The sequence below is a fragment of the Ursus maritimus genome, unplaced genomic scaffold (assembly GCF_017311325.1).
Source record: "Ursus maritimus isolate PB19 unplaced genomic scaffold, ASM1731132v1 scaffold_4, whole genome shotgun sequence".
Classification (NCBI taxonomy): Eukaryota; Metazoa; Chordata; class Mammalia; order Carnivora; family Ursidae; genus Ursus; species Ursus maritimus.
The window spans coordinates 4,625,020-4,652,385 of NW_024426552.1; the positions used below are offsets into that span (position 1 = coordinate 4,625,020).

A 27,366-nucleotide genomic window follows, 5' to 3' on the forward strand; every position below is an offset into this window, starting at 1 on the left:
GGACCAGCACCCAAACACCCAATTCCCAAATGACTGCACTTCTGCCCACATACCAGTAACTTGTCCAACTGGAAGAAGCTTAGGGTCTCCAGGGGGCAGCCTGATGTCATGGAAAGGGCTCTGGATGCCCACTGAGGCTTCTGGAATCCACACCCACCTTCCCCAAGAGCAGCCTCCCTTCCCGCAAGCGTCCTGGTTGTCCCAACCTCTCTGCTACCTGGAAAAAATTTTGATTCAATACGTTCCACCTTCTTCCCCCACAGTGCCACTTTCTGAGGGGCTGGCGTGTGGGCTGGGTTTCGGGCTTTTGTTTGTTTTGTATCAGGCAGGGGGTTTGCATGGCTCACAAACCAAAGTACTCCCCTGCCTACCGCCTATAAGGCCATTTATCTGGCACGGGCTTTGGAGGGGCTCCGCGGCGGGAGCACGAGCCTGGTCGCAGCGAGGCCAAGCATAAATCCTCCCGCTGGGCCGTTCTCGGTCTAGTGTGAAATGGAAGGAGAGAGGTTTCCCTCTGCCCTTTACGGCTCCCCGGAATGATGAAGCTGGCCCAGGGTAGCACCCGCTTTTACTCTTCAGACGGTCCTCTTTATCTTCCTAAAATGGCAATGCTGAGATTGTGTATTTCCAGGTACAGGTATATGAGGCGCCATATAATAAAAATCCAAAAACGTCCAACCTGAGACCCGCGTTGGCTAGCGTGCATGAACTCATAAACCTCCTCGTTTTGTTTCTTGAATGTGGTTACACCAGTTTCGTTTCTTTAACGTGGTTACACCAAGAGTATATTTTTTCCCTCTTTGAGAATTCCAAGAGCAGAAAAGCAACTGAGTAGCAACCGGCAAAAACCCAAATTGTCCGTTTGGACCAAAGGGGACAAAGGGGCGCCAAGTGACAGCCAATCCATCCGGGCCTCACACACGCATTCTCCAAGGCTCGGGAAACTAGCCCAGAATATGGGGTACACACCCTTACTCCCATTTCACCCACAAATACATATACACGAAGTCACAGAAGGCGAGCGGGGCCATCCACCTGCCTCACGGCTGCGTTCTGTTTTCCGGATAGTATCCACGGCTGCTAACGTACAATAAGCCCCAGCGTCAGCATCAAGCCCAGGCTGGGCAAGAAGAACCGACTGAGCAGAGGAATCCAGGACATAGGGCAATGGAGCCAAGCATGAGCAGAAGCCCACCTGCCGGTTGGGAAGGGAGGCCCTTAGGTTGGAGGCAGAAGTGCCCCTCATCACCCTGGACCCACCACCTATGCCTGCTGCACCTGCCTGGGTCTGGGGCAAAAGTCAGCAGCCAACCCCGACCTTCAGCCTAGGTGGACCCAAAGGCTTCACCTGCTCCATTCTGTGTCTGAGCTGCAAAATAAGCCCCAAGGCATGCTGCCCGGCACCAGCGGGAAGAGAAAACGCAGCCTTGCAACGTCTGTCCTCGGGTCCAACATGGCCTGTACTACCACGTGCAGAAATCACTCCTTGCAAGAGCCAACCTTAACGCCCCGCTCTGGGTTTTTAGTTAGGAGGGGTGAGCAGTGTTCTAGGAGGAAACAGAAAGCTTAGAGGAGGTTATGCCCACCTGTCTTCAACAAAGGAAATCAGAAGTCAAGAAAGCACTGGGCAGGACAGGAAGAAGTATTTTCTATCCAATATATTCAATAAAGAGGGGTGACGGATGCCTCATAGTCCTTATTTTCTTTTTAAAGATTTTATTTGAGAGACAGAGTGCAAGCGGGGAGAGGGGGCAGAGGGAGAAGCAGGCTCCGCGTTGAGTGGAGATCCCGACACAGGATCCTGGGAGCAGGACCTGAGCCGAAGGCAGACCCTTAACCGGCTGAGACGCTCAGGCGCCCACCTTCCAGAGTCTTTAAAACACGCGAAACGAGCTTTCCAGCCTTCTATCGCTTTGTTGTGCCCAGCCTGAGTATTTGTTAGTCGTGGGCATTAAAACACAGGTGATCCGAGCTTACACAAGCCGACTCTGCTCAAGTTAGGCAGTGATTCCGGCAATTCGAGAATTTGTGCAACGGGACAAGAAAGGTCGAAACAATGTTAAGCGATTACCCTCTAGTAAGGAAACGGACGCGGAAACACAGAGAAGAATCCGACACCCTCCCTTCCTCCTTCTCCCGCCCTGTCCCCGAGCGCACGGGCTGGCTGCAGGCTCCACATTCACACAGCACCAAAACCACCATCTGCTACTCCCTTTAATGAAAATTATCCTTGACTTCCAAATTAAAATTACTGGCAATTAAAAGATGGGATAGAATGAAAGAAAAGAAAATCCACAGAAAGATAAACTAAGAATGAACTTGGGGATGAAAACTGTAGTCCCCCACAAAAAAAACAGGTTGACATCCAGGGCGCCTGGGTGGCTCCGTCGGTTAAGTGTCCGAATGTTGGTTTCTCCTCAGGTCATGATCTCAGGGTTGTGAGATCGAGCCCCACATCGGGCTCATTGTGGAATGTGTTTGAGATTCTCTCTCCTTCTCTCTCTCTAATTTTTTTTTTTTTTTAAGATTTGTTTATTTGAGAGGGAAGGGGTGCGGGGGCAGAAAGAGAGGGAATCTCAAGCAGACTACCCGCTGAGCAGGGAGCCTGACACGGGGCTCCATCACATGACCCTGAGATCATGACCTAAGCAGAAACCAAGAGTCAGATGCGTAACTGACTGAGCCACCCAGGCGCCCCCAATATAAATACATTTTTTTAAAAAGATACGTGGAAATCCTAAACCCTGTCTTTACAGTTGTAATGAAGCTAAGTGGAGGTCAGAACAGACCAGGTGAACCCTGATCCAATGACTGGTGTCATTTTAAGAAGCAAATTTGGACCAGAGACACACAGGGGGTTATTTCATTTGAAGACAGACACAGAGATTGGAGAGATACAGCCTAGAGCCAAGAACAGGGAGGACTGGGGGCAGCCACCAGAAGCTGGGAGAGGCGGGGGAGGGAACAGGGTCCTGGCAACACCGTCCTCTGGATGACTGACCTCCAGACCTGCGAGAGAACATATTTCTGCTGTTTAAGCCACCTAGTTTGTGGTGATCTGTGACAGCAGCCGCAGGAACCTAAAAACTCAAAAGATCACCAACCGATAAGGGAAGGGCAGCACAGTGCGGCTGGTCACCTGTGTAATGCCACCAGCATCCCAGATGCTTCCGGCCACACCCAAGTCCTCCACAGGTGAATGATAATGGGCATTTTTTTTTTTTAAGTCCAAGTGCACAAGGGGAGCAGCAGGGAAGTGCTCAGACTGCAGGAGAGAACTGGGCAGACCCCACTGACGGATACCCCAGCTCTGCCACTCACCAGGGGGACCTCGGACAGATTACTGGGCCTCTCCGCGCCTTGCTCTCTCCATCTGATAATTAAGTCGAGTAACTTCTATGTCCCTCCCAGGGCTGTTTGGAGGAATAAATGAGGTGATCGGTGCAAAATGCTTAGCATGGTGCCCACCATCCAGTGAGCCTGAAATACAGGTTAGCTAGTAATATTAACGGTTGTTAGCGACCTCTCAGACCATCCCTCTAAGCTGCTTTGAGCAGATGCCTCGGCCTGGCCTTTCTGCCTTCCGAGGAGGACCTGGATCTTGAATTCTTCCACTAGAGGTCAGGGCTGGCGGAAACCTCGCTTTGCCTTTTCTGTTCTTCGAACCCCAGAAATCTCTTTCTTTCCCATTGTCCTGAATATTTACCATCCCACTGCGTTCCAACAAATTTATTCTCGGTGCCCATCGCCTTCCTTCTTCCAGCCTCGCCTGCAGTGAGCTTCATGTAATTTAGGGACACTGGATTGCTTATTCTAAAAAAGACAAACTCCTAAATTGCATATACTTGGCACATAGCTTCAATCCAAAGTCTTCCAAACAATTGTGTACTAAGAAGTGGTAAGCCAATGCGCCATGATTAAAATGTGAGTCCCCAAAATAATTTCTTAGCTCCTTACATTCGAATGTTTAAATATGAAAATCGTGTTGCTGTCTGTTTCACCCGTTATTAGCGGAGACGACAGAAACATCTTTCACCAGAAACCCCTAAGGCCTGTTTGAGGCCATTACAAGGTATAGAGCTGCAGACCCTTAGCACCTCCAGTTGGGTTTATTGCGTCGGGGTGAAAGCCTTTTTTTAAAATAATGGAAATTGCTATAATTATAATCACTTTAGAACACCATTATTATTATTAATAAGACCAAATTGCATGGTTCAAGCGGCGGCTGGTTCTCTACTGTTCGGAAGAAGTCACGTGACGATATCAAACACCTGGCACTCATCTCCATGCCAACGTGGTCCGGCTCTCGCACGGGCTTCGGGGCAGATGCCTGTGATGTCTTCAACGGTGGCAGGCACAACGACGGACCCCCAGCTCTTGATGAAAGCATTCGGGAAACGAGCACTTGTGCGACGGGGGGCTTTCCTGTGGGACCTGGCTGGACCTCCCTGTTGGCTCCTGTTGACCTCCCTCCCCCCCAGGCATACCTGGATCCAACTATCCAGTAGGTCACCCCGAAGGGAGGGAAAGGGTGAGGGGACAGCAAGGGGCAGGAGTCCATTTCTGGTCACCCATTAAGTCCCTAACACCTTGGGCTTTTAAGGTCCAGGGACCTCTGGCTGGACGGGGTAGGTGAAGGCCAAATCTTTTTTTCAAAAAGGGAAAAACTGGGGTGCCTGGGTGGCTCAGTTGGTTTAGCGTCTGCCTTCGGCTCAGGTCATGACCTCAGGGGCCTGGGGTGGAGTCCCCCTGCATCGGGCTCCCTGCTCAGCGGGGAGTCTGCTTCTCCCTCTCCCTGCGGCTCCCCCTGCTTGTGCTCTCTGTCAAATAAATAAAATTTTAAAAAGAAAAAAGAAAAGAGAAAAAGGAGAAAAAGAAAAGGAAGCAGGAAGGAAAGGGAGCAGGTAGGCATGTGCCCAGTGGTTCAGAACTTGGCTTCCAGAGTCTAGCCACCGGGGTTGGATTGCTGGCTCTCCCTCTTTCTTGTCCTGTTTCCTGGGCCATTCAACCTCTCCAAGCTTGTTTTCCCATCCCCTAACTGGGTATCAGAACCATGAGGTGGTTGCAAGGAGCCCCCCAGGAGAACACACACACGGAGCACTCGGCACGGTGCTTGCCAGGAGCGGAGCCCTCCACACGGTCAGGGACTATCACTTCTCCAAAAATGCTTGGTTATTTAATGCCTGAATTTACAATTTCATTTTTCTCTCCACCTAAGCAAGTTTTATTTTAGGCTGAGGAGAATCAGCAGAGAATAAATGCATAACTCTTGGCCATTAATAGAGCAGGAAACCTTACTCCAAGTTCAGAAGTCACCCCAGGGCCTGCTGCAAACACCTTGCTAGTGGCCAGAGACATTTCAGGAGAAGCCAGGGAAGAAATGAATCCCAGTGCACTTGTCACTACCCTAAGAGTCTATAGTAGGCCTTTGGAAAGATCGTGCACACGGATTTTGCTATAAAACAGCTTATTACGAAATCAGGCCAAGAAGGAGGAACAGAATATTTCATTCCCCATCAAATGTAAAAATTAAATCTGGATTGTTAAAAACAGCCTTCCCTGGAAACATACTCATCTTTAACTGAGAAATAACCTTGAAAGAACTACTTCCTTGGCCAAGGTAAAGATTCAAGCACTAGGCATTCAATATGATCCTGTTAATTAAGCTTCATCATTTTAAAATAAAGGTCACTGGGATGCCTGGCTGGCTGAGCCGGTAGGGCATGCGACTCTCGATCTCCAGGAGGTGAGTTCAAGCCCCACGGAGGGCCCAGAGCTTACTTAAAATAATAATAAAATAAAGGTCATTGGATTAATTAATAAAGAAAAGCTATTATTTATGAAAGGCTTTTTTTTTTTTTGAAAGCCCAAGAGAAATCCCCCCCCCCCGCGTTTCTGGAGGCTTTTTTCCCCCCTTCCCGTCCTCTCTGGAGGGAGACAGACATCAAGGACCCCTTTTATCACAGCACTTAAACTGCCCAAATCTTTACTTTAGTACAAAGACTTCCCTTCCACTAAAAAATTAACAAGAACACTTCCCCACAAGGCACATATTTTACAAACGGCCAGTCATTTCCTGTTCCGAAAAGATCAGCCTTAGGCCACAAAAGAGGTTCATCGGCAAAATCTTGGGAAATCCTGGGAAGGCAAAAAGTACAAGGTTCTCACCAGCAGCGCGTGTCCTCACGTGGTGGCTCTTAACAGCACCCACACCTCTGTCCAAGTTAAGCTCCCTCAGCTGACGCCCTCCCCCTCCCTGCCCACCATCCACCCGGGAAGACCAAAGCCAAGGCTTAGCGGAAAGGCAACGAGAGCTAAAGTTTCGAGCAGAACACATTTCTGAAGGTTTTTTTTTTTTTTAAAGCTAATTAAGCAAGTATAGAAGTTACTCAGTAGAGTTTCTTTTTTTAAAAGAATTAGCATGGCGCGTCTTTCCTCTTATGAAAGTCTTGAATAATTAGAATTACACCAAAGTCATGAGTATGTTCTATTTATGGGGGAATCGTAGCTGGATTGAAACTCAAATGACAATGTTAAAAATAAAAACAAAGTATCTTGGGACTGTACTCAATTGATAAGAAAAACCTGACTTCGAGTCACACTTAGATTAGGTAAACCTGGAAAGAGGGGGCGGGCCCAATCAACTCCGGGAATTCTGTTTCTCTTAAGATTACTGAGCCGGGGGTCATCAGTGTCGCGCTACAAAAAGTGCTAATAAATGAAAATCAGATTAAGATAAAAAGAAGGCTGTTTGGTTTGATTTGTATTTGGTCATCAGGAGGCCACTCGGGCCCCGGAAGCCCTGCTCAGCGCGTATTTTCCCGCAGGAGCTCCACTGCATTTAGTACATTCCACACACACGTGTGCAGACGCTGGCTCCGTGCTGAGAGGCTGGGCGGCTGGGCGGGCGGGAGGAAGCCGACGAGCCAACTCCGGGAGAGGAGAGCGGCACGGCGGCCACGCGGCCCCCACCGCCCGCAGCCAGCTAGCCTCCGCCGACTAGGCTGCTCGGCGGAGCTGGCGCACAGATCCCTCTCCAGGCACTGCGCCTCCGGAGCCGGCCACCAGCCCCCGTCTCAATGAGACAGCATGGGGGGGGGGGGGAGAACGGGCACCGAAAGTGAGCCCACAGTGAGCACAGGCACAGCCCCGGCCCGACGGTGCCGGCTCCCCGCTCCCGAGGGCTGCCCTTGGAGTGCGCCGCCTGCCCGCTGCTTGAGGGGAGGAGAACAAAGTTTTAAACACTTCGTTCGCACCTCGGCTGCGCCGGGCAGTGGACGGGCCTGGCGCTCCGCGTCCCCAGGGCGCGCGCCCCACTCCCGGCCCGGCGGGGCCCCTCGGCGTACCCCCACTCTGCTCTGCCGGCGTGTTGTTGGGGGCGACGCTAAACCGCCCGCAGGCACCGCCGGGCGCCCCCCCCCGAACCCCGGAAAACCCGAGGCTGCAGCCTGGGGGACGGCAGGGGTGGTGGGGAACGGGCGACCGCCCGCCAACCTACCTTTTGCGGGGGGGTTCCGATCAGCATCTCCAGGTAGTAGCCACGGCCAGAGTCCCCCTGCAGGTTGTCCACCATGGCCAAGAAGTTGGCGGCGCCGCCGGCGGGCTCCAGGGCGAGCGCCAGGCCGTCAGCGTGGGGCGCTGCGCGGGGCGCGGCGGGGGTCCCGGGCCCGGGGGTGGGCGCGGCTACGCGAAGGGGCAGCGTGAGGGGTGCGGGGGCCGGCGCCGGGGCTGCGCGCAGGAGCCACTGGGCCAGCAGCGGCAGCAGCAGCGCCTCGGCCAGTGCGCCTCACAGCGTTTCGGTGCGGGGCCTACTGGGGCGCGCCCGGCCCGGCCCGTCCCGTCCGGCGGCGGTGGCTGTGGTGGCGGAGGCGCGGAGGCTCGGCGCGGGGCTGCGGGCAGGGCTGGGCGCGCACCGGGCGGGCGGCGGCGGCTGGGAGGAGCGCCGCGGGAGGAGGACCGGGGAAGCGGGAGGAGGCGCCGGAGCCGCCCCAGCCCGCGCCGCCAACTTGAGCAAGTTGGTCGCCGCTGCCCCCTCTGGCGGGCGGCGGCTGCCCCGCAGGGGCCGGGCCCCTCCCCCGCGGCCAAGGTCACAGCGGAGCGCGGGGTCCGCTGGAGCGCACCCGGCGCACCCTACCCACTCTCTCGCTGGTCTCGGGCCGCGCCTCTTCCCCGGGAAACTCGGGTCCCGAATTTCCTCGGAACGCGCCCCGCTGCTACGGCCAACGGATGTGACGAGGCTCATCTGCTACCAGGGGGAAAGTTTCGGGAACCCTTAAAGGGGCAGCGAGGGCCTGAACTGGCCCGGTGGCCTGGCGCGCGAGGGGGCCCCGCAGCGGTGGGGGGTGACTTGAGGGTCGGAGAGGAGAGGAGAGGATCGTCTGAGAGCCGCGGGCATCACCAGGAGTCAGCGCCGCCCCTCGCTAAGTTCATCCCTGCCGCACTTAAGCCCACGGAGTCTGGCTGCCTCTCTGGGTATTTCTCCTGCGCTGAACCCCCGCCCCCACCCCAGTTCTGGCTCATTCCCTCTCCCCTATCCCCACTTCGGCCCCTGGCTGCTGGGGGGAGGCAGGGAGAGCGTGAGAGCTTTGGAGACCTCTCCCTAGAAATCTTGGGGGGGGGGTGGCCTCGGCTCCCCCAGGCGCCCACCGTTACCGCCAGGGAGGTGGTGTCCGCTGCTGGCTTTGAGCTTGGTCTCCTCCGCCCCACGCTCGTCCGTAATGCAGATAGAAGCTGCCGGGAGCTGCTCCTTCACCTCCCCCAGGACTCCCTCAGTCCACCGCGCAAGTTGCAGTCACGATGCAAGAATCAGGGCCTCCAAGTCTGCACCGCTGCCTTCGGTCCCTCTCCTCCCCCTCCTCCAGCCCTTGGCGGATTATCTAATTAATACTTGTTTAGCCGCGGACACCAGGACCAAAGTAGCTCGGTAGTGCAACCAACGAGGGTTATTTTATTTCAGGTACTAAACGCAGGGGGGACAGTTGCACCGGCTAAAGCCCATCGATTTCTACTGAAACGAGGAGCACAAAAATCTTTCTACCTCCTCCAGCTGAATTATGCTGGCTGTTTAAACAAACAAACCCATCTTCAAACAGTGGGAAGGTTGGAGCAAAGCTTCACTCCTCCCTGTGATTTCCAGCTACTTCTGTTCAAGATTTGATCTTTATTCCTGTCTTCTCAAGTTTAGAATTAAATCTAACTCTACAAGAGACCCATATGTCAGAGATCTTCAGTTGTGTATATAAGCCTCACATTTTCCCCAAACTACATCCCAACTTTAACAAATCCCCAGCCTCAAAAAGAAAGGCCTAGTTGGGCCTGTGATATAACCTAAATTGATATCCCCATAAATCTGCATAGTAATTCCAGAGATATTATATTCATATATTCACATTTCAAATTCAAGGTTGTAGAGGAAGTATAATTTTTAAAGAATGATTATTTATACTCCTTAGTGTCCAGTCGTGAGGGGTTCAGAAAGACGTGCAGACAGTTCTCAGAAGCACATAACCTTGTAAAAAGCACATGGAATTTATTAAGGACATTGGCATTGGGGCTACCTGAGGTAAAGTTCAACATTAGAGACATTTGCTCTAATAATTAAAAACCACAAGGGAAAATTTTAGAAATCAAGTCTAATTAAGGTTTGTCCTTCGTGGAACTCCTGACTCCGCCTGGTAGGAGTATTCATGAGGTTTTCATTTTGCAAGGGCGAGTTCAGGTTTATAGGAAAACAGATGCATTAAGATAGAGTCACAGAGGAGCTCATGCAGTTTTAATGGATGGCAGAGCTGTCACATCAGAAAATATTGTGGGCTGAAATGACAGCATCTGATGATGGTCCCCTTGGCCATCTCTGTCTTAGGAATGGTCTCGGGGTTCTTGACCCCTCCTCAGAACGATGGCACTGGCTGGGTCTGGGAAACAATCATTTCACCTGCCAGGTGTTCTCACTGAATCCCCTCGGGGCAGGCCTCTCAGGGCACTGCATTAGAGCTCTTTATATCCTTCCAGAAGCACTTCTCTGAGAAAGAAGCCACTTCCCACAACATGGGTGAGCAGGGGGAGAAGGTGGACCCCTCACGTCCCTGCAGCACCCCCGCATCTTCTTCAAACTGCCCCATTCCCCCTCCATGTACTGAGGGCCCCCGCCACACACTTCCTGGGGCCACTCAGAAAAACCACGGCCAAAAGTGAGACTGGCCCATCCTCCTTGTAAAGAGCAGACATCCTCACCAAGAACTGCCCCAGACAGCATAAGGTGAGGACTGGTCTCACCCACTTGTCCAAGGAGCCAACCAGGGATTCCTTCCAGAAGTACGTGGTGCTTGGCCAGGAAGATTGTCATCGGGGTGTTCGTTGATGTTCACCTGTTCTTACCGCCAGCTCTGAGCTCCTTTTACCAGCAATTCTCAAATTGTGGGTCTCAGGACCCTTTAACTGCCTAAAAAATTGGGGACCCCCATGGGGCACCTGGGTGACTCAGTGGGTTGAGCATCCCACTCTTGATCTCAGCACAGGTCTTAATCTCAGAGTCAAGCCCCATGTTGGATATAGAGATCATTAAAAATAAAATCTTTAAAAAAAAAAGTTACCAAATTAGGAATTAAAACAGAAATTTTAACAATATATACTAATGCATTTAAAAATAATGTAATAAACCTCTTATACAACAACATAATATAACATTTTAATGAAAACTGATCTTTTCAAGAAGCGAGAAGAATGGTTATTTTGTGTTTTTGCAAGTCTCTTTACCTGGCTTAATGGAAGGCAGCTGGGTTCTCATATATGTTTCTGCATTCATTCTGTTAGGAAGCTTCTGGAAAATTCTATCCAGCACATAGAACCAAACAAAAGTAAAAAAGACAACATTTTTGAATCATCATAAAAATAGTTTTGAGCTAGAAGGCCCTGTGAAAGGGTCAGACCATACTTGGAGAACTGCTGGTTTGTACTATCTTTGATTTCTATGTCTGCACCTACATTTTCGACCTATAATGATCCTCTGTGTCAGGCACTGTGTCAGTGTCTGGGAGACAAAGGCAAAGTAAGATCTGGTCCTTGCTCTTTTTTTTTTTTTTAAAGATTTTATTTATTTATTTGACAGAGATAGAGACAGCCAGCAAGAGAGGGAACACAAGCAGGGGGAGTGGGAGAGGAAGAAGCAGGCTCCCAGTAGAGCAGGGAGCCAGATGCGGGGCTTGATCCCAGGACCCTGGGATCAGGCCCTGAGCCGAAGGCAGACGCTTAACAACTGAGCCACCCAGGGGCCCCTGGTCCTTGCTCTTGAGTTTGCAGACTCAGTCAAAGGGCTCTTTCCACTGTCTGAGCACCTCCCACACTTAGCGAGAGGAGGACACGAGCCACCTGCGGCCCCGTGAGAGCTTATCATCTCTTTATTCTCCTGTAGCTTCATTTTCTGCCTGCCTCCTGGTTCCTTCTCAGAAACTTACAATCATGCTTACAGCCCCCACTTCTCTTTTTTTAAATCCATCTTCATCCCACTTCTGCTGATTACTGGCCCTTATCTCCCTCCCCTTATAGCCACACTTGGTGAAAGAGCTGCCTGGCCTCCTTAACTTTCTCCGACACCAGTCTCTCCTCACCCTACAAAACTCCGTTCCCACAGGGACGGGCTTGTAGACTTTTCTCCATTTTTATTCCTACCCAGCCCCTGGGCAGCCCTCGGTGCTCGTTCCTCTGAGCCAAGCTTGGCTGCTCAGGGAATCACCTGGGGGATCCTGCCTGCCCCACTTCCCGTTCAGTTGGTTTGGGGCCAGCCTCCAGAACTGCTAGTTTTAAAAGTTCCCACGTGAACCAGGAAGTAGAGTGTGGGAGAAAGGGGATACGGTGCCGGACTGAAGAGATTCAGGAGCTGCGTGGTCCTGAATTGATTTGGAAATTTCAGTAGGTATTCCTGAGATCCTTTTTTTATATTATTATTAGAGATTTTATTTATGAGAGAGAGTGAGAGAGCACATGAGCGTGGGGGAGGGGCAGAGGGAGAAGCAGACTCCCTGCTGAGCAGGGAGCCTGACATGGGGCTCCATCCCAGAACCCTGGAACCATGACCCAATCCAAAAGCAGTTGTTTAACCGACCGAGCCACCCAGGTGCCCCGAGATCTTTCATATTTATAAATATAAGCCTTGGAGTACCTGGGTGTCTCAGTTGGTTGAGTGTCTCACTCTTGGTTTTGGCTTCGGTTGTGATCTCGGGGGGTGGGATCAAGCCCCACATCGGGTTCTCCACTCAGCATGGAGTCTGCTGGAGCTTTTCTCCCACCCTCTCTTCCTCTCCCTCTGTTCCTCTCTCTGCTTGCCTCCTTTCTCTGTCTCTCTCTCTCTCTCAAATGAATAAATAAAATCTTAAAAAAATAATAATAAGCCTTGCAATGTCAACTGGAAAGGCCTACATATAATGAGCACCCATAGAGCCTACATTAGGGCTTCTAAATATCACTTCCCTGTAAAGCAAACTGTGGCTCCCCAGAGAAGGCTGATTCCAGGTTTGGGGAAGAAACCAAGCAAGGTGACCCTGGTAGATCTTATCATACCAGAAAGCAAGGATGTTATCAAAGGCTCTGGAGGCCCTGTCCAGAGCTGGGGCAGAACTAGGACAATTCAAACATCATGAAAAGTAGTAACTATAATGGTTCAAAACACTCCCGTTATGTTAAAACCTATTCGGTCATAATGTTCTTTGAAAAACTACATTGATTATTTTTGAAGACTGCTAAGGAGCCCAACGCATTATTTTTAAAAACTGGCAGAGAAAGGAGAAGAATCTAGCGTTTATTATCTTGACTTTCCTGTACGAACTCTACCTCTGTATAACCAAATAATCGATGAGGGGAAATTTCCCTTTATACAAGGATGGGGGCTAGAAAATGAAGAAGAAATGATGAGATTGGAACACTGCACCTGAGCAGCCCCTAATGAGTTCATAGATCTGGGCGTTGAGCATCCATGGCTGATAACTTTGCACACAAAACGGAGACCACCCAACGTTCCGTGTTTCCCGAGGGAAGTCCACAATGCCACCGGTGAAATGCTCTCAGTAGAAAAATCAAACCTGAATCTGACTAAGCCTCAAGCCACAGATTGGCACGTCATATCCTGGGGGCCAACTCAGTCCCGCTGCCTGTTTTTGTGAATAAAGCTTTATTGAAACACAACCATGGCCATTTGTTTAACTAGTGGCAAGAGAGACGATTTGGCTTTGAGGGCTAAACTATTTGCCATCTAACCCGTTCCAGAAAAAGTTTGCCAACTCTTGCTACAGATCAAAAGGGTCCCAAGACTCTTATCAATCAGTTGTAATATAGGGTCTTATCTGAATCTTGATTGAGGAAAAAGGAAAAAAGTTACTTCTAAGACAATTGGAGAAATTTGAACTGACTGGATGATGTTATAGAATTATTATTAATAATTTTAGATGTAATAATGGTATTGAGTGTGTGTGTGTGTGAGTGTGTGTGTGTGTGAGTGTGTGTGTGGAAGAGGTATTATCTAGGGCAGACAGGCTGCAATATTTATGAATGAAATAAGATTTATTTCAAAATAATATGGGTTAATAGAGAACATGTCAGTCAGTATTCTCAGTGAAATATATAATCCTACTAATAACTCTGTGAGCAGGCACCATTATTATTCCCATTTCACAGAAGAGAAACTGAGGCACAGAATTGATATCTGACTGATGAGTGGTGGGACTGGGATTCAGATGCTGGAGACTTCAGGCCTGTGCTCCTTACCAGCCCTCCGATATGGCCTTTCTGAAGGCTCACAGGATGGTCTAGCCAGAGAGGACCCCCAGAACACCTTCCCCGGGGAGCATACGGAAGGCGAAGCTACCAGGTGATCCCATAGACAGCTTCCCCGTGGCTCGTTTAACAGACAAGCTGAGCCCTCCTCTGTGCCACTGACCACATTAGAGCCGGAGCCACGTGGGGCGAATGGCCCCTTCCGCCAGAGATGACCAGTTAGCAGGAGACATACCACATATACATTTCGTTTTGGAAACACCACTCCAGCTCAGGTGGAGGAGAGATGGGTGGTGGCGACCCCGGAGACAGGGGGACCAATCGGGAGGCTGCTGCGAGAATCCATGAGGAGTGACAAGGGGCCCAGAGAGAGAGAAGTTCGGAGCGAGTGTTGAGAGAGTGGGGCTCACGAGTGTTATACAGACACGGGCGTTCCTTCCGTTTGCTCGGGGCTGGCCCAGTGCTGCTGAGCTTTCACAGCGCTGTCACAAACCTGCTCCATTCTGACTCTTGGACAGTGAGAAGCAGGGATGCAGATGTCCCCACTTAGAAGGGACAGCGGAGGACAGCAGCCCTGAGCTCCCACCACGTCCCGGTTGCTGTTGGCTTTGCATCCCGGGCAGGCGTCCCGTGCCCGTGTCTCAGGGGAGAACGCCAGGCACAGGGCGCTGAAGATCTGCCCCGGACCCCAGCAAGTAGAGGCAAACCAGATCTGCACCCGGGGAGTCAGCCGCCAAAGCTCGTGTTCTTGTACCTGAAGCAGGCTGCCTTCTAAAATGACTAATCGGGCACATTTGAGGACAGAGGAAAATAAGGCTCACCTCCGACTTCCCTTTAAATACCAACTATCCCTCGTGCATTCGAAATAGGTCTCCCCCTGCGAGAAGCCCTGTCCACTCTCCGGAGCGCAGCGGCTGGATCGATGAGGCCCATCAGGGTAACGCTCCATCAGCCGGGGCCACCCAGCAAGGCTCTGCCTGGAGAAGTGAGCTACCAAATCGAGGAGCTTCCCAAGTGTTTGTTCACCAGCAGCCCTGCTCCTTCGGCCAGCGTGGAGAGAGCTGCCAGTGGCAAGTGCGTCGTTCCGAGCCCCGAGACCTGGAATCAACTTCGGATTCTGCCTCAGACCCAGGGACCGTGCCCAGTACCTCTCCTTCGCTCTCGGACCTAGATTTCCTTCCATGTGTGTCTGGCGCCCACCTCCGCGGCGTGTTCTCAGAGATTCAGCATGGATGGGGTCCCCTGACGTTGTGTAGCAATAGGGCTTATCCGCTTGCTTTAGGGGCTCCTTGCCAGAGTTAAGTGATATCCCATAACCCCCTGATTCTAGTCACATTTTAACCGCTCCAAAGCCAGGACACAGACATCGTTACCTGGGAAGGCGTGCGTTTGGTTGGTAATCCTGGTGCCGGGATTGAAAACCACCCCCCTCAACATTCCAGTTACCAAACAATTGAAGGATCCGTTGTGAAAGGCGTGTGAGCTTGGGGGTTGTCTAAACCTTTCTGTTGATACTTGCAGCCAATGTCAAGAAAGCCCAGCATGAATGCTTTTAAGAAGGTGTCTGGAGCTGGGAGTCTCCTGCAGGCCACAGTAGGGAACCACCTGGATGAGGTGGGATAATGGTCTCCTAAGGGTGCCCACATCCGAGTCCTTATGTGCCAGAGGGGACTTTGCAGATGTGACTAAGTTAAGACCCTTGGGATGAGCAAAGCATCCTGAATTATCCGGCAGGGCCCAATCTCATCTTGTGCATCTTTATTTATTCATTTATTTTTAAGATTTTATTTATTTATTTGACAGAGAGAGAGAGACAGCCAGCGAGAGAGGGAACACAAGCAGGGGGAGTGGGAGAGGAAGAAGCAGGCTCCCAGCGGAGGAGCCCGATGTGGGGCTCGATCCCAGGACTCCGAGATCACGCCCTGAGCCGAAGGCAGACGCTTAACGACTGAGCCACCCAGGCACCCCTCATCTGGAGCATCTTTAAAGGCAGAGAACCGTTCCCAGCTGTGGTTACTGTTTTGCTGGCTTTGAAGAGGGAGGAAGGGGCCACAAGCCACGGAACATAGATGGCCTGAGACACTTGCAAGGGCGAGGAAAGCCACTGGCCCCTACAGCCACCAGAAAAGAAAGCAACGCCACCCGCGCCTTGCCCTTAGCCCAGGGAGGCTCAGGTGAGACCTCTGACCTCGTATCATACAAGTGTCAGATAATAACACTCATGTTCACAGCCCCTGTGTCTGTGGCAATTTGTTACAGCAGCAAGAGGAAACTGACGCACCACTTTCAGGAAGCCACCCCCTCACACCTTACTGGCACAGAGGATGGTATTATACGGAAAAACATGGATATTGACCAGTACGAGTCCAGAATGGTTTGAAAAATGGGCCAGAATATGAAAAATTTTAAGAAAAACTTACCAGTCTTTTCACCTTTATTTATTTTTTTTTAAAGATTTTATTTATTTATTTGACAGAGATAGAGACAGCCAGCGAGAGAGGGAACACAAGCAGGGGGGAGTGGGAGAGGAAGAAGCAGGCTCATAGCGGAAGAGCCTGATGTGGGGCTCGATCCCATAACGCCGGGATCACGTCCTGAGCCGAAGGCAGACGCTTAACTGCTGTGCCACCCAGGCGCCCCTTTTCACCTTTATTTTATGTTCACACAGGAATGTCGACACAGGGCTACAATCCTCTTTCATAGATCTAAAACAGAAATCCCGAGTGACAAGAAAGTATCTGGTCACGGGTCAATGGTAACGTATCCATTTCTTAATGGTTCACAAAATAGTGGTTTTTTCTGCTGAGGTGTGCATTTTTTAAATTAATTAATTATTTTAGATAGGGGAGGGGCAGAGGGAGAGGGAGAGAGAGAATCTCAAGCAGACTCCCTACTGAGTGTGGAGCCTGACGAGGCGCTCGATTTCACGACCCTGAGATTATGAACTGAGCTGAAACCGACTGAGCCACCCAGGGGCCCCTGAGGTGCGAATTTTACCATCATGACGGTCAGTGACAAAGAGAAACCTACGTGGGCAAGCTCATTACCGAGTCATTGGGTTAACGTTGCTGCCCTAAAAATGTCTTGGATTTTAAGACTTGGCCCCTCAGCTGTGTGTTTCTGGGATTTTGGGGGTGCCTACCTGCACTGTCATCCTTTCTCAGTTCTAGGGCGTTGTCTGAATGGCCTCCTTCCCTCTCTATAACCGAGCTCTCTGTCATTCCCATTGCTCTGGGAACTGCTTCCCGTCCTCATTCTGGAGCCCGGGAGTCATCTGGCTAGGATCCCACAGGTGTGGGGGGGTTCTCTTCACAGCGGTCCTGTGGCCTTTGAATTTTACATCGTCAGAATTAATTGATATTAACGCCAAGGCAGGTGAAGTCCCTGAGTGGTGAAACAAGAAGTGGCTCGGTGGCCACAGGACTCCTTCGGCTGCACACACGTCTTCTTTAACGTGCTGTATTTATTTTGGTCACCTTCTGAAAGCCTCGATTGCATCCCTTTCCTGGTAAAAGTCTGGAGGAAGACGAATTCAAGAATCTGTTTGGACAGGGGCCATTTGGAGAATGGGACTGTCCTTTGCGTGGATTTATGAGTTTGTTGGAGGCACAAAGAGTGCAGAACGGACGCAGGGGAGGAGACAAATAAAGAAGAAAGTGCAGAGAAGTTGCCAGTCTCTGCACTGTCACCCCTGCCCCTGTGGGTCTTGGGCTCAGCAGGGTTTCAGAGCCCCTGGCTGGTCCAGTGTCTCTCAGATCTGCCTCATCATTGCTCAAGAGAGATGCGACGTGGGCCAGGAAACCACCAGCCCCTCAAGCCAGGGGTACAAAACCCCACCCCCAACCAACAAGCTCAGGGTGCAGCAGCCCACAGTGGGTCATCTGGGTGGTATTGGAGGAGGGGAAGGCAAAGGAGCTCCCGAGACCATAATGAGGCAGGGCCCTCCCTGTATGTAAAGCAGCCAAACCTAATGTTTGACCTTCTTGTCCCTGTGGGCTGCCTGCTGGGTGTGTGGGACTTCTGGTCTGGCAGGGCCCTTAGAGAAAAGCAAGGACCCAGAGGTGAGAGGGTAGGGCTGCAGTTCACTTTAGGATACCATAATAAAAAGGAGGGGGAGGGAGGTTCAGGCAGCCCTGAAATGCCCAAGCATGCCTGGCCACTGCCATGAGCTTCTCTGGCTTTCCCTCTGACCTCTTAGAGATGTCCCATCAGCACAGAGGCTAGAAGGGTGGGTGGGCAAACCTGGAGCAGTTATGGGAGTATTTGTGAGAAATATGAGAAATTCTGTCAGAGTGCCGCACACGGAGTGACCGTCAGCCTTTGCCTGCAGACTCAAGGGCTCACAGCCACCCACTTGGCTCAAAATGGCAGCCACCCCTGCAAGCTAGTTTCTTAGCTCTTGCCCACCTGTCCCCATCCTGCCTCTGCACCATTTCCAAGAGGAAGCATGTCAGCTCACCCCCACCTCCAATTTCATTCTCTACTCTCCCCTGAAGACTCCCACTCAACTAGTTGCAGAGAGAGCCCATGCCAGCCACCAGAATTCATCAGGCTTAGCTTTTGCTTGTAAGTATGCACAGAGAATGAGAAGCTCCCAGACACATGAAGAGAGGCAGTGACTGAAAAGGGCCATTGAGCCAATATTTCTGAACTAATTTTGAGCTATTTTTCCCCCCTCAGGGAAATTTCAGAAGCTATTATATGAAGGAAATAAGAGATTTTGCTGTTTAAAAGAAATGAGCAATTGGAGCTCAAAGAAGAATTCTTGGAGGAAAAAACCATAATTTTTGAGAATAAAAGAAAAACGGAGGAGAGACAGCAAATGGCAGAAAGGATAGAGCTAAAGCCTGGCGCCTTGGATTAGCAGCTCAACATAACTCAAGGAATTATTGCCACCCCAAAGCAAAAGGGCCAAGGAGGGAGGACCATGAAAGGCAGTATGTACAACCCAGGGAAATCCATGAGATCTTGTCTTTCACATCACAGGAGTCCAGGAAGGGAGAACAAGGAAGGGAGAGGTGGTCAGAGAAACAAGTGTTCATTGAACTGAAGATATCACCAAAGGCCGGGTGGGATTATTTCGAAAGGCACTTAGGAATTCCAAAGATAAAAATTGTTTGCACCATGTGCCCGGTGACATAGGCTCATCTCTAGGATCCTGAATGGCAGAAGACAGGAGCACAGCAGGTCCAAGGTGAAAAGGATTGGTCCCAGACTCTGTCTTTCCGGTGGGAGGGAAGTGGGCCCTGCCTGGCAAAGCTCTTCCTCAAGACACACACCAACCAAATGAAGAAGAAATGAACCAGGAGGAGGGATTCCAGACAGCAAAGGTGTGGTGTGTAAGCAACAGTGACCTAGAATAGCAAGAAAGCGAGCAGCTGATCTCAATAGCGGTTGATAATATGACTGAAAGACGTAAATGATATGATTGTTAAGAATGAACTCTTGACAAAAATGAACCATTGGGACTTCATCAAGATAAAAACCTTTTTCATAGCAAAGGAAACAGTCAACAAAACCAAAAAAAAGACCACTGACAGAATGGGAGAAGATATTTGCAAATGCAAATGTAGACAAAATCTATAAATAACTTATTAAACTCAACACCCAAAGAACAAATAATCCAATCAAGAAATGGGCAAAAGACATGAACAGACATTTCTCCAAAGAAGACATCCAAATGGCCAGCAGACACATGAAAAAATGCTCGACCTCACTCGGCATCAGGGAAATACAGATCAAAACCACAATGAGATACCACCTCACACCAGTTAGAACAGCTAAAATTAACAAGTCAGGAAACAACAGATGTTGGCGAGGATGCAGAAAAAGGGGAGCCCTCCTACATTGCTGGTGGGAATGCAAACTGGTGCAGCCACTCTGGAAAACAGTATGGAGGTTCCTCAAAAAGTTGAAAATAGAGCTACTTTATGACCCAGCAATTGTAAATACTAGGTATTTACCCTGAAGATACAAATGCAGTGATCCGAAGGGGCCCCGTACGCTCATGTGTACAACAGCAGCGTCTGCAACAGCTGAACTATGACAGAGCCCAGACGTCCATCAACAGATGAGTGGATAAAGAAGATGGGGGATATAGAGACAATGGAATATCACTCAGCCATCAAAAAGAATGAATTCTCCAGGCGCCTGGGTGGCTCAGTCAGTTAAGCACCTGCCTTCAGCTCAGGTCATGATCCTGGGGTCCTGGGATTGAGCCCAGCATCAGGCTCCCTGCTCAGCGGTGAGTCTGCTTCTCCCTCTCCCTCTTCCTCTGTGATCTCTCACTCTCTCAAATAAATACATAAAATCTTCAAAAAAAAAAAAAAGTTGAAATCTTGCCATTTGCAACAACTTGGATGGAACTAGAGGGTATTATGTTAAGTGAAATCAGTCAGAGAAAGACAATTATCATATGATCTCACTCATGTGGAATTTAAGAAACAAAACAGAGGGTCTAAGGGAAGAGAGGAAAAAACAAAACAAGACGAACTCAGAGAAGGAGACAAACCATAAGAGACTCTTAACTCTAGCAAACAAACTGAGGGCTGCTGGAGGGGAGGTGGGGGGATGGGGTAACTGGGGGATAGGCATTAAGGAGGACACTGGATGTGATGAGCACTGGCTGTTATATAAGGCTGATGAATCCCTGACCTCTACCTCTGAAACTTTATGTTAATTAATTGGATTTAAATTAAAAGAATTAAAATTAAAAAAAAAGAACCAATTCTTGAAACAGAAGAGGCTGGTGGAGAACTGAACTCCAGATTTCACCCACTCTTCTAGTTGGGAAGGGGGGGCGATAAGGAGGAAGGAAGAGGAAGAGCCCAGAGTCTGGTCAGGGTGGGGTGGGGCTGGTGGCGAGGGGCCGCGGGGCGGGTTATCTGAAGAGGGAGGGAGACACCCTGGTCTCTCTCTCTCTCTCTCTCTCTCTCTCACACACACACACACACACACACACTCACACACACACACACACACATACAACACACAGACGCCACACACCACACACACCCCCACAAGGGCTGAATTCTGACCATCTGCTGTGCCTGCTCACGCTGCCTTGGCGTCCCCGTCTGTGAGGTGGGAGATGAAGCCTCCTTCGTTGGACACCATGAAATGAAGACACAATAGATGCCAGTCGCCTCACGCAGAGGCGCCATATTTTAAGTGCTTCAGCTATTATTGTAATTATTAACAACTATTGGTATTGATAGTGATAGGAAAATATAGGCTAAACCATATTTTAATTTTTTTTTAAATTTAAAAACCTAGGATTTCAGTGACGCCATTATAAAAGGTTACCAGGGGTTCGGGGTGCCCGGCGGGCTCAGTCCGTGGGACACAAGACTCTTGGTCTCCAGGTCATGAGTTCAGGCCCCACATTGGGTGCACAGCTTACTTAAAAAAAAAAATTACCAGAGCCCTTTCAATGTACCATTCTGGGTACATTGGAATGTTGACAGCCCTGCCCCACTGACACGCCAGTGCTCCTGCTGAGGCCTGGGCATGGAACACTTTCCAGAAGCCCAGGGAGAGGCGGGTGGGTGTGCCTGGTGCTGACTAAGCCACAGGAGAGGAGTCTGGCTGGCCAGGCTGGGTTGGGTCGGCTTTGGAAGGTGGAGTTTGTTTGCTTTTTTCTGGGAGGTTGGGGCTCTTTCCCCTCAGGTGGGTGGGGGCCAGTCCGGAGCCAATAAGAAAGTCCCAGGAAAGTTCTGCTTCGTGGAAAAGCAGGATGTACAGACCTGCTTACACAGCGGGGTGGCAACTATTTTTTTTTATGATTTTATTTATTTATTAGAGAGAGAGAGAGAGAGCAGGAGCAGGGGGGAGGGGCAGAGGGAGAGGAAGCTGCAGGTTCCCCACCCAGCAGGGAGCCTGACACAGGGCTGGACCCTGAGATCATGATCTGAGCCGAAGGCAGACCTTTAACCCACTGAACCACCCCAGTGCCCCCAACTATTCCATTTTAAGCCACAGTCATAGGCTTTGAACGAGAAGCCAGAGTTGTCCTTGGCAGCCCCCGTCAGCCATCCAAACTCCTGCAAAGGGCCCAACTCCCTTGCACGCTGTGGAGAAAAGGTCCCGAGTGGCCTGTCTCCGAGGCCTGGGCACCAAAGCCTCTCACCTGGACATCCCTCCTTTAAGGGTCACTTGGGACACTTGGGACCCACTACTGTTAGCACTGGACTTGGGGGCTTCCTGGGGGGTTGGGGGTGAGCCTCTAGTAGAAGCGTATTTTCTAAAAAAAAAAAAAAAAAAAAAAGTTTATCTTCTTGGGACATGTGTTAAAGCTGGCCAATCTCCACGGTAACAGTTACCACTTATCAGCTGTCACCCGCCCGGCTCTCACACACCTTCTCTCATCTACTCCTTAAGCAACGGCGGCAGGGAGCATTATCACCCCAATTTATAAGCCAGGCCACTGAGCCCGGAGAGTTAGGAGCTTGCCCCATACTGGTGGAGGGGACACTGGACCCCAGTCCCTGATCCCCCAGTAACTTCAGGAAGAATTTGAGGGTTTTCCCTTCATCAGTATTTTTAGAGTGTTTCCATTTCAGGGAAGATTTATTTGGCTTTGAAAGAAAACCTCTGGGGGCACCTGGGTGGCTCAGTCCTTGAGTGTCTGCCTTCGGCTCAGGGCCTGGTCCCAGGGCTCCTCCGATGGGAGCCTGCTTCTTCCTCTCCCACTCCCCCTGCTTGTGTTCCATCTCTTGCTGTGTCTCTCTCTATCAAATAAATAAATAAAATCTTTACAAAAAAAAAAGAAAGGAAGAAGGAAAACCTCTGACGTATCTGTCCTTTATAAGGGTGTCTGTATGACAGCAGCACTCCACGTGTGAAACGCAAGCAGTCTTGCTCGCCGGTTCTAGAAGACTGGTGGCTTTCTACTTAGGAATGTGGCCATTGGGTGGTGAACTTGCCTCCCTCCCCGGAATGTGCTGGCTGCAGGGTTTCTGTTTTTCCAGCTTTTGGTGATAGCCTTGGGCTGGGGCATTTTGTCCTTGTCGCTGGAAGTTAAGTAAATAAGCTGCCATCCTTGAGTACCTGTTGTCACCCCCTCAGACAGTGACTTGACGGAGTCCCTTGACGGAAACCAAGTGTGAACCCTGGGGATGGGCTTGCTCAACCCAGGGAAGGACTGTCAAAGTTATGAAAATCATCTTTGGCTCGAGCCCCAGAATGCAGTCGGGGTGCTCTCGTCTGCCCCGAGCCCTCAGCAGCGTCTGATCCAGGCTGACTATTCTGTCTTCGTTCTTTTTTCTCCTGACTTCTCTGCCAGCCTGTCCTTCTGTTTCCCCCTGTCCTCTCCAGCCTCTTCTCAGGCTCTGGTTCTTCCCCCTGGAGCCCTGGGTGCTGGAAATGCCTGCTCGGCTCGCAGTACGGGTTCCTTGGCCGCTCCCTGGGGGGGTTCACCCAGAACGGTGAGCAGCTCAGCCCTCTCCCTCCTCAGCCCCCAACACCAGAGCCCTGGCCTCTGTCTCCACCAGGACATCAAAGGTTCATCAAGGTCAAACTGGGGCTTCTGCCTTACTTTCTTCCCGAATCCTGCACCTGCTGTCTTCCTCACCTCGGCTAACATCGCACTCACGCAGGCTGGTGAGACCACAGATGCGCACGGTATCCTGGATTCTTCTTTCCCGCGCACCTCCCATCCCGATGTCAGGAATCAGGCCGGCTCTACCTTCGGAATGTATCAGAAACAGGCCGTTCACTTCCCAATCCTCCACGGCCACCCACCTGCCCTGGGCTCCCCGCCAGTCTCCTGGCCAGTCCCCCTGTCCTTGGGGTCTGTCCCCTGCCCAGCCACCACAGCCATCCTGTTAAAACATGCGGTCCCTTGTGGCCCCCCTGTTGGAACCCCTGCAATGGTTTCTGTGGGACCCACATCTTCCAGGGACGGGGAGGCCCTCCTCTCCTCTCAGACTCAGCCTTGAACTGTTCTGGGGCTCAGGGAAGTCCTCTCTCGGGGCCTCTTCGCTGCCCACTCCCTCTGGAGGATTTGCTCCACAGTGCTCTCCTAAGAACCGCTCCTGCACTCCGCCCCCTCCCCCCCTCAAGCCCAGCTCGGCTGGGCTTGAGGCGACCCTTCTCCGTTTCCACTCCCACCAGCCTCGCTCTCCTCCTCCCCAACCCCCTCTCCTCCTCTTCCATCCTCCATCTCCATCTCCTGCCCCTCCCGGTTCCCTTCTCCCCCACTTCCTCCCTTACCCCCTCCCCCTCCTTTTCCCACCCCTCCCCTGTTCCTCCCTCCTTACTCTCCCCTCCCTGTCCCCTTATCCCTGGTCCCTCCCTCCTTTCCTTCCCTCTTTCTGTCCCTCCACAGCACTTACATGTTATAATAAACCAGACCCAGGAACCCCTCATCCCGTTCGTGGTTCACAGCGCACTGTCTCTCTCGGGCACCCCCCCAGCACGTGAAGTCCCCACGGACTGCCGTCTTTGCCCATCTTGTGTATTGACGCATGCCAACGCCCAGAACCCAGGCTGGCAGGCTGAGGCGCCCAGCACGTGTTTATTTAACTAACGAAGGAAGGAAGGAATTACAGGGGTGGCAAAAGTGCCCCCCCAGGGCTCCTCTTCCTTCCTAGAGCCCCAGCGTGTCCTACACTCTGGGTGGTCCTTAAAAGTCCTCTTGGCTCCTGTGGTTCCTGCCCCTGGTGTGGGAAACAAAGGCCGAAGGAAATGGAGGTAAAGTTAAATGTCCTTATAACCTGCAGCCCGTTGACAAATACTTGAGACATCAGAGTATAACCTTCCTCCGGGAAACTCCCAACAGTCTTCAGGTTAATGCCTGGCTGCTGGGAAAAACAGCCTTAACTTAACAAAGGCAGGGCCTCTGGTACCTGTGTGTCCTCTTTAGCATACGAAAGCGATTTTGGAATTTCCCTTCCCTTTACTTCCCCCAACCCCAAAGTATATAATCAGTCACCCCTCACAGTCCTGGGGCAGCAGCTGTTTTTGCCCACAGGTCCCATCCCCTTGCTGTAATAAAGCCACTTTTTGCACCGACGACATCTCAAGAAATCTTTCTTGGCCGGCATCACCGGACCCCAACCACACGACTCCCAAACACACCATCACCACCCTGGGCTGCCGTCAGCGCACCCTGGGGTGAGTCCAGCCACGTTACTCTTGTGAGTGGGAGGCTGTGCTGCTTCCTGGGTGAGCGGGACCGTCCACTGAACTATGACAGTGGCAGTGCCTTGGGCCCGGCACCCGTGGTTGGAACCCACTCTTCATTTTCTGGACCTGGAGATGGTCCAAGTGTATGTGGACCAAAAGAACAGTCTATCAAGGAAAGGCCGGAAGAGTGAGCTGAGGACACCGAAGAAGTCTTGTTTCCTTTTCTTTTTTTGTTAGATGGGGGAGGCGCAGAGGGAGCGGAAGAGAGAGAACCCTACGCAGGCTCCACGCCCGGGGCTCCAGTCTCAGGACCCTGAGATGGTAACCGGAGCCGAAACCAAGAGTAGGAAGCTTAACTGACTGAACCACCCAGGGACCCCGAGAACACCGAAATTTCTGGAGCTATTAACAAGAATATCCTAGTAAATAAAACCTATATTAAAAAATAATGCCATAGGGGTTTAAGTGATTTTCAAGTGAATGGTCATGGAAACTTACGTTGGCAAAAGACCGACACGATGTTTCATGGTTTTGTCACTAAACATTGAGGGAATTCTGTCGATCCTTTTTTACATGTTCCCACGGATGCAGTTGATTCACAGGTTATACAGGGGAAGCACATTTCTTTCTTTCTTTCTTGAAGATTTTATTTATTTGAGAGAGAGAAAGTGAGAGAGAGAGAGAGCACAAGTGGGGGGAGGAGTAGAGGGAGAGGGAGAAGCAGACTCCCCACGGAGCAGGGAGCCTGATACGGGGCTCGATCCCAGGACCCCAAGATCATGTCCTGAGCCGAAGGTAAACACTTAACCAACTAGTCAACCGGGTGCCCCAAATAAATAAAGTCTTAGAAAAAAGTCCTTATGTTCTTTTGGAATTAAGATCTGCAAGCTTTGAAAATGCTGTTAATGCGAGCAGGTTTGGTTAGGGACGTTCCGAGTCACGATTTTCAACTGGACCTCTAGTGAGAGAGGACCCAGGATGGTGCTGGATGTGCCCAGACTTCCGGGTGCTTGGAAATTCTGCTGGGAAGAAAGCAGAAGAGGAGAATAGAGACGTACTCCATTGTATTTGGGCCCGTGCCTGGTCTGCTTTTCTTTCCCGTACTGGGCTCAGCAGGGCTCTTTCTCTCTTCCTCCTTCCTTTTTTGCTCCTTTGCCCACCCCGAGGCTCACCTGCATGGGTGTCTTCTACCAACCAGGCAACTGGCCCTGGAACCCACTTGCTGAAGCAAAACAGAGAGCTTGCCCGATGGCGACCAGCTGGGGAGGCTGGCTCACATTCACTGGGCACTCAGTGGGTACACAGGTATAGACGCCCCGCCTTTACCTAGTCATTTATAAACCATCACCCAGTTTCACAGAAGAGGAAAGCATGGGTGTAGAGAGCAACATGGAGTCTCTCACGTCAAGCAGGAGCCTGTGTCAAGCAACGATACAAGCAGTTAAGGGACTGCAGCCAGGAGATACCCCGGGACCAGCATCAGCTGACCCCCCAGAACTGATAACGAACAGAAGCAGAGGAGGTCTGCGGGGACCCAGGACTGGAAGGATTGGGCGCCTGGGTGGCTTGGTCAGTTAAGCGTCTGCCTTTGGTTCAGGTCATGATCTCAAGGTCCTGGGATCCAGCCCCTCATCGGCTCTCCTCAGCAGGGAGTCTGCTTCTCCTCTCCTGCTCCCCCTGCTTGTGCTCTTCTCTCTCTCAAATAAATAACCCAAACCTTTAATAAATAAATAAAAAGGGGAAGGATTGGGGCAGCAAACGGTCAGGCTCCTCAGACACTGACCCCTCCACGTCTGACCCCTTCAAACAGGCAGTGGCCGCCGGCGGCTCTGCCTGACTGATCTCCAAGAGGAACCGAGATCCCTCCCTGCTGGAACATAACAGCGGTAAGTGCGGAGGGCTGACCCGGCAGGACAGAGGCCATATCTCAACTGCGCACCCACAGACTGACTTTGCCTTTGGTTCGTTAACTTCCTGCTCCCCTCTGTTATCTTGTTTGTTGTGTGGTGTGTCCTCTGTCCTGCTCTGTGTGCCGTGTAAGAAGCCAAGTTAGTCACATGGTGAATTGTCATTGGGTTCGGAAGCCTGAACCTGCTTTACAGTTGTGATTTCACATGGCTTTATGCTTGAATGCAGCTGACGCTGTGGAAAGACACAACTCGCGTGAGCACCTTCACAGTGCGCTCGAGACAACGGGGCAGAGGGGTTACGCAGACGACCTCCAGGGGAAGCTGGCGCGTAGGTACCGGGTACACGGTGATTTTGTATTGACAATATTTTGCAAAATGCAAGATCCTACAGAAATTCAGAGAAGACATCAGGGCTTTGTTACCGAGCATCTCTAGAGGATGGGAAGAATAGATGATCCCAATGCCTGAATAAAATATTTATATTTTATGCTGCATGAGTATTTTACAATATTAAAAAAACAGTATTGCAGGGCATGAAGAAAAATAGCGTTAAGGGCTTTGCTAG

At 51.1% G+C, this 27,366-nt stretch overlaps 1 protein-coding gene and 2 long non-coding RNA genes across 3 annotated transcripts in view; 1 reads left to right on the forward strand and 2 right to left on the reverse strand.

Annotated features, from left to right (window-relative positions):
* Window positions 1–7,783, reverse strand: part of BACE2 (beta-secretase 2) — a gene marked incomplete at its 5' end in the record, with an annotated part of 79,428 nt that extends 71,645 nt beyond the window's left edge. Inside the window, one exon of the mRNA XM_040621658.1 lies at window positions 7,499–7,783. Coding sequence (XP_040477592.1) covers window positions 7,499–7,783 — 285 coding nt within the window. The remainder of the gene's footprint in view (window positions 1–7,498) is intronic.
* A 129-nt stretch (window positions 7,784–7,912) lies between these two features.
* Window positions 7,913–9,206, forward strand: LOC121100456. Its single transcript, XR_005832245.1, has 2 exons — window positions 7,913–8,472; window positions 8,957–9,206. It is a non-coding gene; the product is annotated as an uncharacterized LOC121100456 (long non-coding RNA).
* A 1,548-nt stretch (window positions 9,207–10,754) lies between these two features.
* LOC121100457 lies at window positions 10,755–24,218 on the reverse strand. The gene is made up of 3 exons (XR_005832246.1): window positions 24,099–24,218; window positions 23,336–23,449; window positions 10,755–10,829 (listed from the first exon to the last, which is right to left on the reverse strand). It is a non-coding gene; the product is annotated as an uncharacterized LOC121100457 (long non-coding RNA).
* Between the last annotated feature and the right edge of the window lie 3,148 nt (window positions 24,219–27,366).